The sequence below is a fragment of the Citrus sinensis genome, chromosome 1, assembly GCF_022201045.2.
Source record: "Citrus sinensis cultivar Valencia sweet orange chromosome 1, DVS_A1.0, whole genome shotgun sequence".
In the NCBI taxonomy this organism is placed as follows: domain Eukaryota; kingdom Viridiplantae; phylum Streptophyta; class Magnoliopsida; order Sapindales; family Rutaceae; genus Citrus; species Citrus sinensis.
Genome location: NC_068556.1, coordinates 24,571,512 through 24,589,360, shown reverse-complemented (window position 1 = coordinate 24,589,360; position 17,849 = coordinate 24,571,512). Strand labels below are relative to the sequence as shown.

Here is a 17,849-nt window from a genome sequence, read left to right as displayed (position 1 = left end):
CCATAATTGTGCAGCGCCTCAAAGATAAGTGGGTATGGTGCCCACTTTCGATGTCTCGTCTCGTATACCCATGATATCGAAGTATTGATCTAGCCCAAAGAGGAAATTGTCCACGATTGTGATGTTGAGTGAGCCATCATAGGTGTCGGGCTTGGCATGTCAATGCGTCACGCATCATTCGTACTTGCGAAAGCTGGACTAGCGGAGAGTGTGCACTTGTGCCATGCCCAATCCGAGCGTACTTCATCCACTTCCACACGAACAGCGTGTAGTTCATCCTGAACAAAGCTACGAAGCTTTAACAACTTATCATGGAAGGATCGAAACTCACCTCGGAGAGTGTTCGCTTGCCCTCGTTGCGAGCTCGCCAAGCGCTCTAATGTCGCACCACGCAGGTCCCCACCCTTTTGGGCGCAAGGGTCGACAAGTGGGACGAACAAGCGGGTTCTCACACCCCCAAGTGTTCGCACTAAGGTCGGTAGTGTCTGCACGCGGGTCCTCTCGCAGGATCGAAGACGAGTAGGCAGGGAGTTCATGGGTGAGATTGGCAAGCTGATCTTCACGTTTTCACAAGGAAGTGCACATTTGTGAGGCGTACTTTTCAGGCACGAGAACGTGAATGTCACGAACCGCAATCGTGACACCCAAGATATGCGCTTGTACGCTAGTATCGACAAGGGTTGTACTAATTGTTTGAGACGTGCTTCAGAGGCGTGCGTGTGGGGAATACAATGGTCCTAGATTCCTTGGAGTTCAGGCAGGCCGACCTGGTTGAGTTTGGGGAGCTTGTCGCTAGTCGAGGACTTAACATTGAAGGGGGATTTAGGCGAAGCCCTACACACACTGGTTGAGAACTGGAGCCGTTCTCCTAATGAGCCCAAGGCAGGGCGAAACCAGTCGATATTGTGCCACTTCCACTAGGCTTACTCTCGTAGTATGGGATGTGGGATTGCTGCATGGGCTCGAAACCTCTCATCAAGTTAGACATATACATGCTGGTAATTAAACTTCAATTCCTTGTGCACAAATTTATTAATCGGAATCCTGCATGCTAGAGCCTTAATAAGTAAATTGTCTTTTTGCTGGCAGGTTAGCAATGGTCTTGGAGCAATTCTAGGTTTCATACAACTCGTTATAGATGCATGCTACTAAAATCCACTCCCAAAAAGGGACATGGTGATGACTTTGTTAAGCCAAAGCCAACTGAAGTTCAGCTCCTTGGTGCAGCCATGGCCTAAACCGATTGCATGCCTAACTAATTTGTAGTTTTGAAGAGCATACAATTTTTTATTTTTTTTCTAAGTGTGCTTTTAGTATTATCAACACACCAACAAAACTTGATTTAGTTATGCATTTTGTAGAGAGAATTTTTGTTTAATCAGATATATAAGAGTGACCTCTAAAGTAAGCTTGATTGCACTATTTACTCTCCATAGAGAAACAGAGTCTCTGTGCTTGTTTTTTCCTTTCTTTTCTTAACTCGCACAATTAATTCAGATTTATGGGTGTTTGTTATTCAGATTTATCTACTCTTATATAACTTAATATGGCCCAGGATGATAATGAAATACCATTTATAAGTCACGGTCAATAACGAATAAAATGTTTTACAAGCAAGTAATCAAATACTTATTACAGAGCATTGGAAATTCCATGGACAGTCACTTCTGCTTCCACCAAGCACACATCTTTTACTAGGCAGCCATTGCCTGGCTTATTGAAGTAAGTGAATGAAACATATCTTGCCCACCCACTTTCTGGGTTCGAGGCACTGAACCAGAAATCAGCTGAAACACCAAATAGAATTAATTAGCACTGCTCATTTTTTGCTTATAATATTTAATTGTTCATGTTTACCGATCACAATAATTCGCTTATGCCTGACAGCTTTAGTGGATTAAAAGTCACGGCATCTCAATTTTAAATTTTCCCCTTAGAAAGACGGCATGTGTTGTAATAAAGATACAAGTTTATTGATTGCTTATTACCTTTACCAGCTATGTGCCGGGCCTGCGCCTGATCCAGGAGTCGCAAAGTGAACTCGGCATAAATTTTGGAACCTGGAGTGAGAGTTGTTGAATCTGCCAGAGCCAAGTACACAGCTAGATGAGTGCCGGTTCCATGGCGCCGTCCCTTAGGATATAGTTGTATCTGCCTGCAACAAACAACAATTTAGGAGTTGCATAATCACTGCATTTTTTTAGTAAATCTTTTTACGGATACCAAACAAGTTTTAAAAGAAAACGCAGAATATCTGCACTTGAAAATTCTTATAGAAATGAATTCATAGGTAGGAGAAAGTTAAAGGAGATCTTATCTCTGATACCATTTCTGGTCTCCAGAACTGAATACTTGTGAGTCGCAACATTCTGAGCGTAACTTTGAGAAGTTTTCGATCCTCCAGACATGCTTAATACTGGGTGCATCTTTGATCATTGATAAGCACTCTCCTTTACCTGTGCTTCTTTCTTTACTAACAAATACTTCTGCTCCAAACACACACGTGTCCTCCAAGAGGAATCCATTAGAAGCATCATTAAAAGCTTTAATGGGGATAAATTCATCAAATCCCCATTCACGCTTTAACCTATGAAACCGCCTTTCGGCTCCCATGGCATCTAAGGCATGACGAATGAGATAAAAATTAGGAGAAGGAACGTGATTTTTGAGGAAACAAAAGAAAGGCATTTAAATATTCGAGTTTGAGTGAGATAAGATAAGATTAAAATTATTGAACTTGCCCACTAAGTTGCGCCAAAGTAAAGTTTTAACAAGAACGAAGATGGAAACTCTTCTTAAGAGTTAGTAAGACCAATACCAAATGGACTTGTTTGGAAAATTGCAATAGGTCTATTAGTTGTGTATTATATTCAATAGCAAATTATAATAACCTTGAAGTATCAAGAAGTTGTCCTTGTCTTGATCAAGCAAAAACAATCTGAAAACTGCATAGACCTCCCAACCATGCTGGAGTGAGCTTGTGTTTTCCATTGCCAGGTAGACAGAAATGTGTTCTTTCACGTTCTTGCTTTTATTTCCAGCAGGGTACATAACCAATTTCCTGAAATCACGCAAGTCAATGGAGTTTGAAAAATGAACATGTGCTTTGGTTCATGTTAATTAAAAAATAATAATAATGTACCATTTGTAGCCTCCAGCTTCAAAATCCCCGGTTTCATATTTCTCCACTGAATTTTTCAAAAGCAAAGAAAAAGATTGTATTTTGACTGTGTAATGAGTTGGTGGCGCTTCCGAAACTGATCTTGTGAACCCTGCAATGGTGATCTAAGTGCTTATATGTTCTTGATATATATCTATATCTATATATATATATATAAAGTACTTATATGAATACATGAATACACACATAAACAGACAGGAGGCAACAAAAGAGGATATCATACCATCTATTTCGTCACCCATGGCAACAAAATTCCTGACAGAATTGTTTGTAGCGATACAGGTGAAAGAAATCAGCTTTGTAGTGCATTTATAAGGAACAAGATTAAATGAATATTCCAAACTTGATAGTGTTTTAAGGATCACACAATAAGTGTTTGCTCTGCTTGGATGGCTTTTTGAAAAGAGAGTAAGCATCCATTCTAATCTTTCTGGTGCGGACAAGCTTAAACAAAGAAGGTTTTGAGGCATGGCATATACTTTTCCAAACTTACATTAATCATAAACTGAACAAGGCAGCAAACTGAATTTGCACGTAACTTAAACAAAGATTCTCTTTCATTCAGTAACCTTCTGATCATACGAAGAAAAAAAAAAAGGCCGCACAAAGGAAAAAGCCTGTGTTCTGTAGCTACTGCAAACCATTTCAACTAGGCATTAAATGATTTTATTAAATGATCATGCTTAATGAAAGGACAGTAGCTAAAGTATCGAGCAAGTGATCACTTTTGTGTTGGCCGTTGATACTTATCAATCACTCGCATGCATATTTGACAACAAATGATTTTATTTCACAATAGATATAAACTGCAATCCCTCAATTCGACTTTCTAAATAATGAATTTCTACGGGGAAAAAACAATCTTCCTACCTCAGTTTTAAGAAAATGAGAAATTTTAGTATATTTTTGAAGTATTATGTCGGTCATATAATAAGTAAATTATGTTATGACACGTGTAATATTATAAGATATTTTTATAACTGTCCCAAGTTCAAGCGTCAAACATTTTTATTTTGCGAAAAAGAGGTTGAAAAAGGAGATGTTTTTAATGAGAGCGGTGCCATTAGCACCCCTTCAAAATCCTTATAAAACAACTCTTATGTGTTTACAATTTAACCTCTAATAAAATGAAAAAAAAAAAATCAATCTCTCTTTCCCAAATCAAACTGCAGATTTCTTTTTATACCCTTTATTGTTACCGTTGCTTTCTGCCTGCATTTTTGCGGCAAACTTACAGTGAATTCTTTTCTTGAAATCCTAAATTAAGGATTGTTATACAAATAATTTTAGAAGAAACAAATTATTTAAGTTTTATTTTTGTTGGGAAGTTCATAAGAAATTTTTTCCATTGTAGATACGCACACGCCGTTGGAGAGTCTAGAGCACCTATCTTTTGATCGAAAATCTATATAATAATACACTAAATTGGATAATTTTACGGTCTTTTATTATCAGTCCATAAAGTTTTTTCGGCATTCAATGGGAAGAAATAGGCAAGGTGATTTATGGAATTAATGCGTGGGTGTTATTAGTGATAGTGTTATTTTAAGTTGCCAATAGTCTCACTCTTTTAATAATAATATGAACTTAAATAAGGATCACTGACAAATCCAGTAATTTCATTCAAATATCAGAAAAATAGCAGAAATTTAAATCCCAATTTTCTTACAATAAAGTCTTGTTACAGTTCTTAGGCAATTCCAAGCACAGTCACCTCCGAACACACATCCTTCGCTAGGAAACCGGTGGCTGAAAGATACAACCAAATGAAAAAAATCTGGACCAACCTGAAGTGTCACTTGAGGCATTGAAAACTCATTCAGAGTTAATTTGCCCGAGCTTCTTTCTTTATTAACAAAGGCCTCTGCTCCAAACCCGTGTCTTCCACAAGCATTCCATTACAAGAGTTGTTAAACGCTTTAAGCAGGATAAACTGACCAAAACCTCATTCAAGCTTCAATTGGTTAAACCATCTTCCCTTTCCCAGGGCATCTGGGCCAGACAAGAGACTGAATAACAAATAAGACGCACGTGCTTTACAAAACAGTATTGGCTTGTTACTAAATTGTGAAAATAACAACCTTGGACAATCAAGTTCTTGCCCTTGTTCTGAACAAGCAAGACTAACAGGAAAACCACATAAACTTCCCAACCAAGAGGGAGGGACCTAATGTATGTCATTGCTAAGTAGAGACAAATGTTCTCTTCCTCACTCTTGCTTTTATTTCTGTTTGGGTAGAGAACTAGTTTCCTGCAAGCATGAACAAAATTGGCTAATGGTGTTGGTAAACAAGATGAAAATCTCAGTAATGAATAGGCTAAGCCCAAAATCAAATGCAGCTGTTGCACACTTAGAGAGGCAACCACAATCAGAGGATTTTTGGGAAGAGACTTGATAGGCAATGAAATGGTTCAAGGGAAAGAAAACATACCATTCTTTGTAGCCTTCAGCTTTAAACTCCCCTGATTCATATTTCTCCACTCCATTCTTTGAAAATAATGAAAATAAAAGTAGTTTCATTATATAATACATGGGACGTGCATCTGATATGGATCTTTAAATTCCCGGCAGGAGAAATATTAGTACCAGTATTTATTCCCAGCAAGAATAACATGAGGTAAGAGATGAGATACACAAACACACACGCACACACAAGAAGGGAGAGGGAGAAAGAAAGAGAGGAACATACTATCTTGGACATCAAAGACACAGCCGATGGCAACAATTCTCCACAATCAGCTCTGTAGTTATCTACAGAGAGGAACATACTATCTTGGACATCAAAGACACTGCTGATGGCAGCATGAGGTAAGAGATCAACTTAAAGTTAAAAATACAGGTACCCAATCAGCTCTGTAGTTATCTAAAAGCAACAAAAGAAAGCATTGTATATCCCAAACTCAATAGATTCTTTTAAACATAAAACTGTACTTTTTACCTAAGAGGATTGCCTCTTGATCCTTGAATAATCTATTCTTCCTGATGTGAACAACTTCATATTATTTCTAAATGAAATAAGTTACTATTATGAGGCTTGTAAACAGACCGTGTTTCTTTCCCCTGCACAATATTCCATCTCAAACAGCCGATAAAAGGACACTCCACCAGAATCAAACAACAATTTACAGTGACATTTTGAGCCCAAAACAGGAATCCATGGCATGCATATAGTGGATTGATCATGAAAAAGTTTGGTATGGTGAAAGATCAGGTTTAGACTTAAATTTGGGCCATTCTAATCATCTAGTGTCACTGATCCAAATTTCAGCTTTCCACCCTCATCTCCAAGAGAGAGAGAGAGAGAAGAGGCGTTCTAATTAATTGCACAAGTCATTTGAAACTCATATCAATCATAAACAGAAAATTGCACCATGCTCAGTTCTCATAAAAATGAAGGGAACAAATGCAATGAAAACGCACAAGTGAAACTTAAAATTCTCATCATTCTGATGATAGGAGGAAATTACATCACAAGACAGCTTCTAAAAAAAGGCAACAGCTAGAGCTACAGAAGATTCAATCATTAAACCACAATATATCAACTTCTTGAGGGGGAAAGTCTTTAGTATCAATCTATCAGTAACATTTGGAATGGAAACCCTTGATCAATTCCATGCGTCAAACTGCAGCATGAATCACAACACCACATCAACCAGTAGAAATCACAATCCATCTAAGCTATGAAGCTTTTGGCCTTGTATAGCCCAAATCAATTAGCTTCTCCACCAACTTCTTCTCTGCATTTGCCTAAAACCCAATAAACAAAAAAAATAAAAAGAATCATACAAGCAAAAACAAAAGAAAATGCAACCGAAAAACAGCCAAAACCAAACAGTTGTTCCAGTTGAAAACCGAAAAATAAATTTAGATATAATGAAACCAAACCTCAAGCATCAGACTATCCTTTGGGATATTGCAAGCCAAAATTACATTGAGACCAGTCTTCAACACTGCCATGAACATCTAATCAGCTCATATCAACAAGATAATATACATACATACATACGTAAATATAAATATACACACATATATCTAGGATCTTGGACTTTATTAAGGACCAGGACAAATTGTCACAGTGTGAACATACTTTTACAACATTGTATAAGTATGTTCATACTGTTGTTAACTCGTTGCGGATTAAAATCCGGACTGGAAAATTTTTCATATATATACATATACACACGCGCATGCGCATAACAGCTTCTGCATCTGTCTAACCTGTGGGCAGAGCTAAAAGACAAAAAACACAGACTCCCATGCATGTTTTTCTGTTTTCTAGCTCCTCAGCATTTTACAAAGATGTGAACATCTGTTTTAAGATAAGGACTCCATGCACACGCACACACCCCCAGAAAATAAAAAGGATAACAATGTATTAATTATGAAAACCTTTGCACAAAGTGTTGAGTAAATTCTTACCTTTAAAGCAATGCTTGACAAGTTACAATATTTTAACAAAAAGCAGACATATATATAGCTAAAAGAACTTGTGGTTCAAACAGAGCTAAAAGAACATGTAGTTTAATACAGTTTAATTCCATAGTATATAATTTACCTATTCTTCGAGCAATGCCGGAGCCTGTATTATCAGAAACCCCTCCAATTATTGAAGTAACACTCACGGTATTGTGCTGTACATCAATTACAACACCACCCAATTACTATTGCTAAAATTTACTACTATATTTGATAAACTCTAAAGCGGAAAATTACTGGCCGTGTAGTTGCAGCTGCGTACACGCGTCCTAATTTGGCAGAGTCACAACCAATCCACGCATATATCTGCTAAGAACTGAAATTGATTAATTAATTGTTATTTAAAAATAATTATTTTCTGGCTAAGTGAGTACCTGATTGCGAAGACGGATGATCTGGAAATGGAGGGTGACGTCATTGACGATGTCAGAAAAGCACGTGATTTGCACGCTGCTATTGTCGCTAGCATCATCAGCAGCAGCAGCAGCGTTCTGCTGCTTTGATTTTTCATCGACTTTCATGGATTCGACGGAGTCGACGAGTTGACTTAGAGCTGAAACTTCACCAGCCATTGCAGAGAAAGCTTTTAATGGACCCAATTCAGCTTCGTTTTTCCGGTGCTATTTCTCTTTTCCTCTTTTTTTCTTTTTTTCTACTTTCCTTTGTGTAAAACAGGAAAGCGCATCTCTCTGTGTATATTACAAGACGGGTCAGCTTCACCACCAACCACATTCTGCCATGTCACGGAGTTAAAAAAAAATTGTTTTCCTCTTCTACAAGATTACTCCTTGCGCAGACATGCCTCACGTAGAGGGGTTAATTTGGCAACAAAAAAAAAATTTAGTATTGTTTACATTATTCAGAAATTCACAATTAAAGTAGAATATTTGCCTTTCTTAAATTTCGTGAATCAGAGAACTTCGTCGTTCGTCATTATTAATTTTTATTGAAATATGTTATTGAGAAAAAGTAATACAGCACTTCCGGAGTAAGCACCAAGATGTTACAAGAAAATGAAGAAACAAAGACAGAAATTCTCTCCCTCATAATTTTCTAGAGGAATTTAAGCTGCTATAATGTACAAAACGCGGCACTGACTGCACAAGTTTCAGCATATACAAGAACCATATACATGAACAATGAAAAGCCCCTTGAGCTTACATACAAGTTAAATTGAACAAAATTAAACCTTTGGAACCCAAAAAACAAAAGTATCTTTGCCCCTCTTTTTTTGAAGTATTTGCACAACCAAGGCATTTCTAACAACATAGTCTTAGATAACCATCTTCTGTTCCAACTAGAAACAATCGCGAGAAGGGTAGAATACTTATGCTTGACAATACCGACAAGTTTTTCGCCCCATTATCCGCCATATATAACTTTTGAGGTACAAGCCGATGCTGCCCATCCTGCAATACAGTATTTACACAGTTGCTGAGGAAAAAATTGTTTAAAAAGAAAAATTAAGTAGCAACATTGCAAATATAGAGAGATTAGATCGTGCATCAATGTTTGTACATTTACCTTAGATGCAAATTTTGTGTTTAATAATAGACACAATTTGTAGAAAAATAAAGATTTCCTACCAGCCGTGCCCCCATATTCGAAACAACATTCATGGCTTTCGTGATGCAGGTTAATTAGCAAAACAAGCATGGAAGAAGCATAATTTTGAATACTTACTTCATCGGCAGATTTGGATAAAGAAGAAAGTCCAATCTTGTTGTTGGAGATAGAAATCACATCCTGCCCCCAGACAGAGAAGCCAGATATCCCATTTGTGTGACCTTTGAAAACAGTTGGTTGTGACGGCCAATTCCTGTCAGGAAAATAAACCAATTGAAGGAATAAGATGGAATGGTACATAACAGAAGAACACAAATCTTCAAGAAAACTTTCTGCATTACCTTCTCAAGTCCCAAATTCGCAAAGTCTTGTCAAGGGAACTGGAAACAAGCAAATGGTCCTCTGGTGCAGCCAACTAGAAACATAAAAGGAAAATGAAACTCCAATTCAGAAAATAAAACATATTTTATCTCTTTGAAATTATGCGTACCTTTGTCACATATCCATCATGAGCCCTCCAAGAAGCAATAACATTTCCACTCCTCACATCAAATAGCCTACATTGGCCAGAACTTAATCCAGCTGCAATCCACGATGGCGAGGCAACAGCTCCACCTGCTTGCATTTTTTCTGACCCACATGAGCATATGGCAGAGACAAGAGACGGGAAACCCAATTCAGTAGGTTCACCCCTCCACAAATGAAGCTTTTGACCCTGGTTAATATCGATGAACCTTTTCACATGAAGAAAAAAGAAAAGGCCAAATGAGATTCACTATTAAGACATTCCTTATTTGAGTTATTTCTATCACAGTAGCACAAACCTGAGAGAACCATTTCCAATGCCAACAACAAGCCTCTCAACACATTCTATATGATGCAGACAAGTGTACAAGTTTCCATCGAATGCAGTCGACAATATTCCACTAGATAAGGCGTTAGAGTTCAGCATACCGACCTGGTCATTATTAATTTTTGAAATAGAAGATGAAGGACTTCCACCATGCAAAGAATCCATGGATTGTTCGGCAAATATTGATAAAAGTTTCCCTGTTTGGCTATTCCAAACATGTAAAGTTCCATCACAAGATGCTATCCTTCCACTAGATGATAGGACGCAAATGTCGTTTACAACCTTCACAAAAAACAAAAGGCATATTCGAAACTATTTTTCCAGAAAGCAATTAATCTCTTATGCATGTGCAATCACTAAAGACTTGTACAGAGAGTTCAAATTTCCTAACAATAGGGAAAAACCAACCTCTTCATGGCCATAATAGCCAGATACGCAATTTATTCTTGTCAGTTCCCACTTCTGTACAGTTCCTTTGAATCCTGGACCGATGCCAGCAGTGAAAACCGTACACTCATCTTGACCAACTGCCACAGATCTTAATGCTCCATGATGTGCACGTATTGAGGATAAAATAGATGCTTTTATCTTCCATGGAGATTCATCTTTCAGACCCCCTACCCGTCCAAGAAAGTCCGGCCCATCCCAACTTGCAGCTGGAGTAGGGAACCAAAACCAGGGCTCACACTTCATTAGGTTAGAAGTTGCTTCTTGTCTTTCAACCGAACTCTTATGATAATCATAAACCCGTCTTTGAGGGATCAAGTTTTTGGAACTTCTACTTCCTTGTGATTGTGGAATCGACCACCCAACCCCATTAAGCAACAGTTTGGCAGGATTGCACTGAGAGGTTGAGCCTTTATTCAGAAGCGGTCTTTTAGCACTGATGTTCTCTTCACTAATGCGAGATGATTCTCCAGTATATTCCCACTGAATCATAATAGACTAAAAAATATGAGACACAAAAATGTCCACACATGCCAGTACACAGCGCTTAAGTATCCAATGCAAAGAACCCATAATACTCCTGTAAGACGAAGCCCACATACCTTCCAATTATGATATCGTAGAAGAAACTGCTCAAGAAGTAACCAGGTAGCACAACACTGACGAAGTTTCTCTATCCCAAGAAGAGATGCAAAAGAAGGATAAAGAAGCAACCTACAAACATCCAACCAAAATAAACATAAACTAAAGGCTTGCAAGAATTACTGATGACTTCCAGTCAAGAATTCATGTGGAATAAATTAAAGCTTTGCTAAATTGGGCTTCTAAGCAAATATCATGAACTTTGGCTAGCACCCACACAAGATCCATTCGGCTTTCGATTTGAGACTCCCCATCAACTTTTGGTTTGGGAACCTTCAAGCTTCCGCCAAGAGAACCAGATTCATCACTACATTCCTGTGAGAAAGCAAGCTCGTCAAACAGTTCTTTAAGGTGTGGAAGAACATGCAATGCTGTCAAGTCCGGTCCAATCCGCTGACAAATTGCCATGAGAGTCGAAGCAGCAACCTAGATATGGAGGCGTATTAGATTAGTGGAACTCTAGAACTGCTTTGCTGGTATGTGAAAAGGCAGAAAATGATGATTAAGACAATAACTTATTGAACATCATGTAACATAAAATGTGGATAATCAACTGAATCAAATTTTACAAAAAGATTTTAATAAATTAAAGGTTTTCCAATTTATACACACACAGAGGAATTCACAGAGATCAAGGCATATTACAGTACATGCGCAAGCTGAGTAGCAGGTGTATGTTTCATGTAGCCTCACGCAGAGCGCAAGTGTTTGATGCCTCATAAAGAAGTATTAACTCAACTTGCATTAAGTCTGAGTTAGTAAAACAGTTCACACCAATCATATGATGTAAAATGCCTTTTATTTCTTCCTCATATGAAGCATTATTCCACCAAAAAGAAAAAGGGGTTTAGGACATAAGCGGTTAATCCTTTTGCAGTAGCATTTAAACGAGAAGAGAAAACTCCATGTTATAACAGAAAAAAGAAGAAAAATGCTACAAAAATTTCAAAACCGAAGCAGACTAAGTGCTTTGCAAATAAATGAACATAGAAATTTGAAAAACCTGAAGAACTGTAATTTCCAAATTTGTGTGCATGAGAACCATAACATGCAGGCAGCTTCGATCCTGTAGAATCAAAGGAGAGAGACTATTAACTATTTAACATATCCAAGTTTGTCACAAAGTGAAATAAAATGGAATATAATCTAAAGTCATACTTCTATGAGCTCCTTTACAACCACCTCCCTAGGTAAGAATGCAACTAGACCATCTAATGTCATTAGACAATCAATAAGAGATAATGCACTCCAGCTCTGCACTGGCTCAGGTTTATTCGTATTTGACACATCAATGCTGGAACGAGCAACATGTTTTAGTAATGGCAGCATCTGTCTGACAATAAACGTCTCCCCTAAAAGACCACCTGCAAAGTCAAAGAACCATAGTACCTTAGAAGATGAACATGAAATTTTCACAAAGGACATCAGTCCCATAAAACCCAATGAACTGGAAATACCAATTCTAACCACCACATCTATTCCATCGGGACAGATTCCTCTCCCAAAGCATTGAATTAGAGGGAGGATTGTCTGCATTGAGAATCAAAGGTCAGTGTATCATAAACAGAAGAAAAATTCCAGATGTATGCATATGCAGAAGTACAGAATAAACTGCATAATCTAATGGCCGTCTGTTAACGTATGAAACCAAGAACCTAGAAAATAGTTTAACCTGATGAACGGTTATCGGTACACCAAGCTCTTCACTAGAGCCAATGAGTAGCACGGAAGCAGCAGAAGCTGAACTCTTATGAGGAGCAGCATACAAATTTGATATGACCAGTGGATGTACCATTTCCAGATATGCTTGCTTACCAATCCTGTTCCATATCTCTCGCACAAATGAATCTTGAAGAAGAGAAACCTTCAAATGTGAATAACCTGTTGTCTGAAATATGGTGACTTGATGAGTAGGAATTCAAAATAAACGTCCCATAGCAACAAGAGACGTGAAAGAATACAGTTCATAACTAGCCTGTAAAATCTTCTGGATAGCAGGCAAGATCATTGTCCTCACAGCTTTTGGTGACAAACATTTTATGAATTCTTTTAGTAGCACGTAAGCGCATTCGGCTTCGGCATCTGATAAAGGAGTTGCTACAAGAGGTAAACAGTAAGGGGCACACCTTTCAGCAGCAAAAGATCCCATAGCTTTCAGAGCTCCTAGTTTAGCAAAATTTGCAGCATATTGAAGGCGAGATCCATGTCTTGCAATAAGCTGAAGTGGGGCAACAAAAAGGTACGATGACTTGACTGTTGAAGGAAAATATGGCGATTCTAGAAGACTTTTGGCTGATGGCCGCCTGATTAATTTGTTTAAAGGAAATAAATTAAAGTTCTAAAATATAATTAAACAAATAATGCATACCAGATGGAAAAAATAAAGGCATAATGCAATAGTAAATTGAAGCATAATTGCAAAGAATCCAATCTCATGAAAAAATAAAATAAAAAATAAAAGAGAGACATAGAGAGACCTTGTCCAGTCCTTTGTGATGCATGCTTCAACAAGTATTCTTGTGTGAGAAGGAAGTTCCTCCATCACTCCAGGTAAGTCACCATTTTCCAAGTATACGGCCAATGAGATCGAATCAAAAAGAGGCCTGCGCAAATGAAGTTCTGCCAAGAGACAACCAATAGAAAATATATCCTTTGAACAATCTTTAGAGAAGGTCTTTGAATAAGATGATTTCTGCCTCCAGAGTAGTAACTCCTGATATTCCATGGAACCTTCGCCCTCCACTTCTAAATGCTCCAGAAGATATTCCAAATCAATATCAGACAGCATATGACGACTACCATTTTCAAATGGATTGGAAATAGTTCCTACAAAACTCTCACTTGAAAATTCTTTTGTTGGAGATATGTGCATACCAAAGCTTTCTTGATGGTTATAATACCGGGGACTCAAATGTCTAGCATGATCAGAAAAAGCTAATGCTTCTTCTAGTTCCTGTAAATAGGCAGCTTCTGGGAGGAGAGAACTCACATTATCCACTTCGTTGTTGTTCTGGGACCTAACAAATTTACACTTCCTTGACCCTTTTTCCCAGGTAGCTGTTTGTCGTACAGGATGCGGTTGAGTAAAAAGTTGGAGACGTCCAACCGACTTTGGCTTTGTCGGCTCTGACGAAGGCAGCATAACATTCTTCGCATCAATGGCCGCCTGCCCCGACATTTTGTACCCAAAAGTGATATCAATCCAATGATGAATTCTACTCGAGACGCGATCACTTTCCAAAGCATCCCGATGCAATTTTATAAATTCCTCAGGACTACCAGCCCATGGAGGTACAGCCAAGTCAGTCATACCAGAGTGTTGAGAATAAAAAATTTGGGGATCACAGTAAAATTCTGGAATGCACTCATCAGGGGTCCACTGGTAAAGTCTTTGCATGGTAGAAGGATACTCATTAGGTTCATAAACGGAACGCACGGCTGTGCGCAAAACACTCAGAGGTAGCCTCCTAGCTTTATAACTGCAAACAGCCAGTTCAGAGAGACATTCATCAGACACATGATGTGGAATTTCAGATGATGAATAGGTGAAGTCCAACTGCTCATCTCCTTTTGCCAGCCGCCATTTGCTCTTGCTCAAATCCCTCGATCCTGAATCAAAATTCTCATCAGGTTTTGTACTAAAATCTATTACCCATGGCATTACCATATGAAATGTGTAGTCACCCCACCTTCTTCCAGCTAACTTATTCAAGAAGAGTAGATACTCGAAATTACTCAGCTCTCCTCGCCACCATCTATTAAACTGAGAATGCCAGTCCATAGATTGGGAAAGCTTCAAATCAGCATAAAGTCCTTGAGAAGAGCAACCCTCTATGCAGCAGCCTATCATTGGGGAGGTAGGGATAGTGCACCAGTCAGCTATTGAATTGAATCCTACTAAAGGCTTATCACAGATGTACAGCCAAGACCAGCATGAATCAGTCAACAATACATTGGATGGGCATACACTCCTATGGGCAATGCCTAGACTGTGCAAGTAAGCTATGGCAGAGAGTAGCTGATACATTAGAAACCTTACATGCCACTCAGACTTTAATGCATTGGGGCTGAATTGAAGAATGTTTTCCAAGGTATATGGAGTTTTAGGAATAACTGAAGTAATTAAACCAGATGTTTTAAGCAACCCAAGAACAGGAGCAATGTTTGGATGCCTCAGGCAACCAGGGACACTACTCTCATCAAAGGAAGGTACCCCAATTAGACGTAGAAAATTTTTACTCTCTTGCCCGGAACCTTTCCCTTCAATTAGAAAATTGAGTGAACCCAATACACGATCTTCAAGACACCCAGACAAGAAATTAGAAGCAAGCTCTTCGAAGATAGAGTAAGAACAAATGCCAATAAAAGCAATTGGGAACAATGCAGTCATTATTCTTGAGCAAGAGAACCTCCCAGAATGATTACAGATCCAAGTTCCATATTCTATCCTGTCTTCGGACTTCTCTCCACCACCATTCGCCAAACACCGAGATTCATCCCGTAAAGAATCCGTTGAAGTAGCTTGTTCACTAATACTTCCAACAATATCATTTTCCTCGACTTGACTATCACTTCCTCCATTATTGTCCACAACATACTCATCACTGCCAACCCAAAGATAAAATTTCAACAATCATATATCATTTCTGCATGCTGATAACCGACATCTGTACGATGAATACTAATTAACATTGCCATATTAGTTTTCTCAATATAATGTGCAGTTAACGAATATCCAACTAACTCGATCTGAGGTCTGAGCTCAATCATTCATACAAGCTGACGTTACATGATATGATTATAGAATTGGAAACAAAATTATTAAAACGTCACTACCAGTTTTTCTGCTCTCATCTATTAACATTTCACTTTAACTTTTTCTTACTTTCACTCCTCTAATCATATCATGCCATGTTGCCATGTTGCCATGTTGCCATGTCAGTTTAGTTCATATTCCACTAATAAGTTTGCACAGGTAAGTAGTACATGTACTACTCTTACACGTATTTGGTGAGGCAATCGTTTTCAAGACTACGACAATAAACCAAAATGAACTGAGAAGCCAACAAGTTCTCGCTACTAGAATTGTTCATCTGCAGAAATCACACGATGTCAATCAAAACTGCAAAACAGAATAAACAAATCAAAGTTCAATTCATATACAGAAAGAGTAAACGAAACCTGAACAACCGCGGAAGAGGCAAATGGAAGAGGAGAATTGGATATGCCATAAGAGAAAATTAATTGATCGGAGAAATCAGATTTTATGCGACGGTGAAGACACTCGAAGCAGAAATGTAACTGCTGCTGTTGTTTAAAATGATGATGATGATGATTTTCTTCTTCGTCTTCCATTGTTTGATTGTGCAGATTCAGATTCCCCTCATTTTTTTATTATGCAATTTCGGAATGTTTGAGAATTTTGAGCTGAGCTAATTAAGCTGGAAGTTGAATGTACGTCTATGATGACGCATCTCGGAGTAGAGTGGAAGGAACACCAAACGGCATCGTTTGTATCTTTGGGCTGAATGAATGAATTAACATGAGGGGCTATTGGGCTGGAAATTCATTGATGAGGCCCAGTACCCTTGGATCAGTTCGTATGCAATGCCCTGAAATTGTTACATAGATCACCCAACCACATTATTGACATTGCACTTTTTGTGGTGTGTTTGCATTTTTCTAATTTTAAAAGCATATTAAGAGATTGTTTGTTAAATGTCTAAAGTCTAAAATTTTATTAATTTTAGATCTTTTTTAAATTTTACTTGTTTGTTTTTTGGAACTTATGTCTGATTTGCAGACATTTACATTTGAATAGAAAAAGTAAACTTTTGTGACTTTTATCTGAATAGAAAAATATCTAAATGACAAAATAAATATTATATTCCAAAAATATCTCTGTAAAATAACTTATTTCCTAAATTATAAAATGTAATCCTCTTTTTTTGTTTTAATTGACAAGGACATAAATGTCAAACAACCAAGTTTAAGATTTTTTTTATTGTAAAAACAAACAAGATGCCATTTATATTCAGATATAAAAAAAAAAAAAACAAACACTACATAAGTAAAGCATTCAGTAAATATTTATTTTATTCAGCGAACAAAGTTGCTAATCACCTACGCATATGTTTAAAAACTAATAAGTTTATCTAAATGTGTACATTATAAGTTTTGGTATCTCAATCACAAGCATATTACAAAGTGAAATTCTCAGAACATTTGTATTTTTCAGAAATCAAATTTAGTTATTCGAATTAGTTATAAGATATGTGCAATTTGTATAGTGTTAACCACAACAAATTACAGTAAGTAAAGAACGAAAACAGCAACTGGAAATATCGAAAGAAATAACAGAAAGCAACAGAAGAGAGATGAAACAGAAACAGAGAAATGAAATGGGAACCAAGGCCTGCACAAGACAGTTTCCTTAAAACAGATTTACCACCTCCTGCTGAGTGCTTAAGGTCTGCTGGTATCTGTTTCCCAGGATACAACGGGTACGAACTTCCAGGTGAAGCAAATTCCGGTGAACCATAACAGCGAACTCGATCAGAAAAATAAACGAAGAAGGAAGGAAGAAAAATAATAAGTGTTGTTGGTGCTGATTTCCGAAGAGGAAGTGCCTTTTTATAGCCATGTGAGGATGTAACAGCAGCTCTGTATTGAATTTCTGAATT

The 17,849-nt window shown here is 37.7% G+C and overlaps 3 protein-coding genes across 5 annotated transcripts; all 3 read right to left on the bottom strand.

Annotated features, from left to right (window-relative positions):
- Window positions 1–1,557: 1,557 nt before the first annotated feature.
- LOC102619837 (uncharacterized) lies at window positions 1,558–8,345 on the bottom strand. The gene is made up of 15 exons (XM_052444583.1): window positions 8,033–8,345; window positions 7,896–7,964; window positions 7,738–7,813; window positions 7,068–7,132; window positions 6,862–6,929; window positions 5,872–5,974; window positions 5,614–5,669; window positions 5,310–5,432; window positions 4,969–5,062; window positions 3,405–3,669; window positions 3,143–3,272; window positions 2,892–3,061; window positions 2,327–2,618; window positions 1,989–2,155; window positions 1,558–1,787 (listed from the first exon to the last, which is right to left on the bottom strand). The coding sequence occupies exons 1-15, from the start codon at window positions 8,228–8,230 to the stop codon at window positions 1,633–1,635; spliced, it is 2,031 nt and encodes a 676-aa protein (XP_052300543.1). The 5' UTR covers window positions 8,231–8,345; the 3' UTR covers window positions 1,558–1,632.
- Window positions 4,780–6,865, bottom strand: LOC127902612 (uncharacterized). The gene is made up of 3 exons (XM_052442264.1): window positions 5,872–6,865; window positions 5,614–5,669; window positions 4,780–5,432 (listed from the first exon to the last, which is right to left on the bottom strand). The coding sequence occupies exons 1-3, from the start codon at window positions 5,947–5,949 to the stop codon at window positions 5,138–5,140; spliced, it is 429 nt and encodes a 142-aa protein (XP_052298224.1). The 5' UTR covers window positions 5,950–6,865; the 3' UTR covers window positions 4,780–5,137.
- Window positions 8,346–8,692: 347 nt separating the features above from the next.
- Window positions 8,693–16,626, bottom strand: LOC102620113 (protein GFS12). 3 transcript variants are annotated; one of them, XM_006488692.4, is made up of 16 exons: window positions 16,348–16,624; window positions 16,168–16,259; window positions 13,644–15,770; window positions 13,142–13,469; window positions 12,839–13,054; window positions 12,624–12,696; window positions 12,325–12,530; window positions 12,170–12,232; window positions 11,384–11,592; window positions 11,127–11,238; window positions 10,486–11,007; window positions 10,049–10,359; window positions 9,715–9,958; window positions 9,566–9,639; window positions 9,342–9,477; window positions 8,693–9,067 (listed from the first exon to the last, which is right to left on the bottom strand). In XM_006488692.4, the coding sequence occupies exons 1-16, from the start codon at window positions 16,519–16,521 to the stop codon at window positions 8,918–8,920; spliced, it is 5,037 nt and encodes a 1,678-aa protein (XP_006488755.1). In that variant the 5' UTR covers window positions 16,522–16,624; the 3' UTR covers window positions 8,693–8,917. The 3 variants fall into 3 exon arrangements, with proteins under 3 accessions (XP_006488755.1, XP_024947884.1, XP_024947885.1); XM_025092116.2 differs by lacking the exon at window positions 16,168–16,259 and having other exon boundaries at window positions 16,348–16,563; XM_025092117.2 differs by lacking the exons at window positions 8,693–9,067; window positions 9,342–9,477; window positions 9,566–9,639 and having other exon boundaries at window positions 9,806–9,958; window positions 10,183–10,359; window positions 16,348–16,626.
- Between the last annotated feature and the right edge of the window lie 1,223 nt (window positions 16,627–17,849).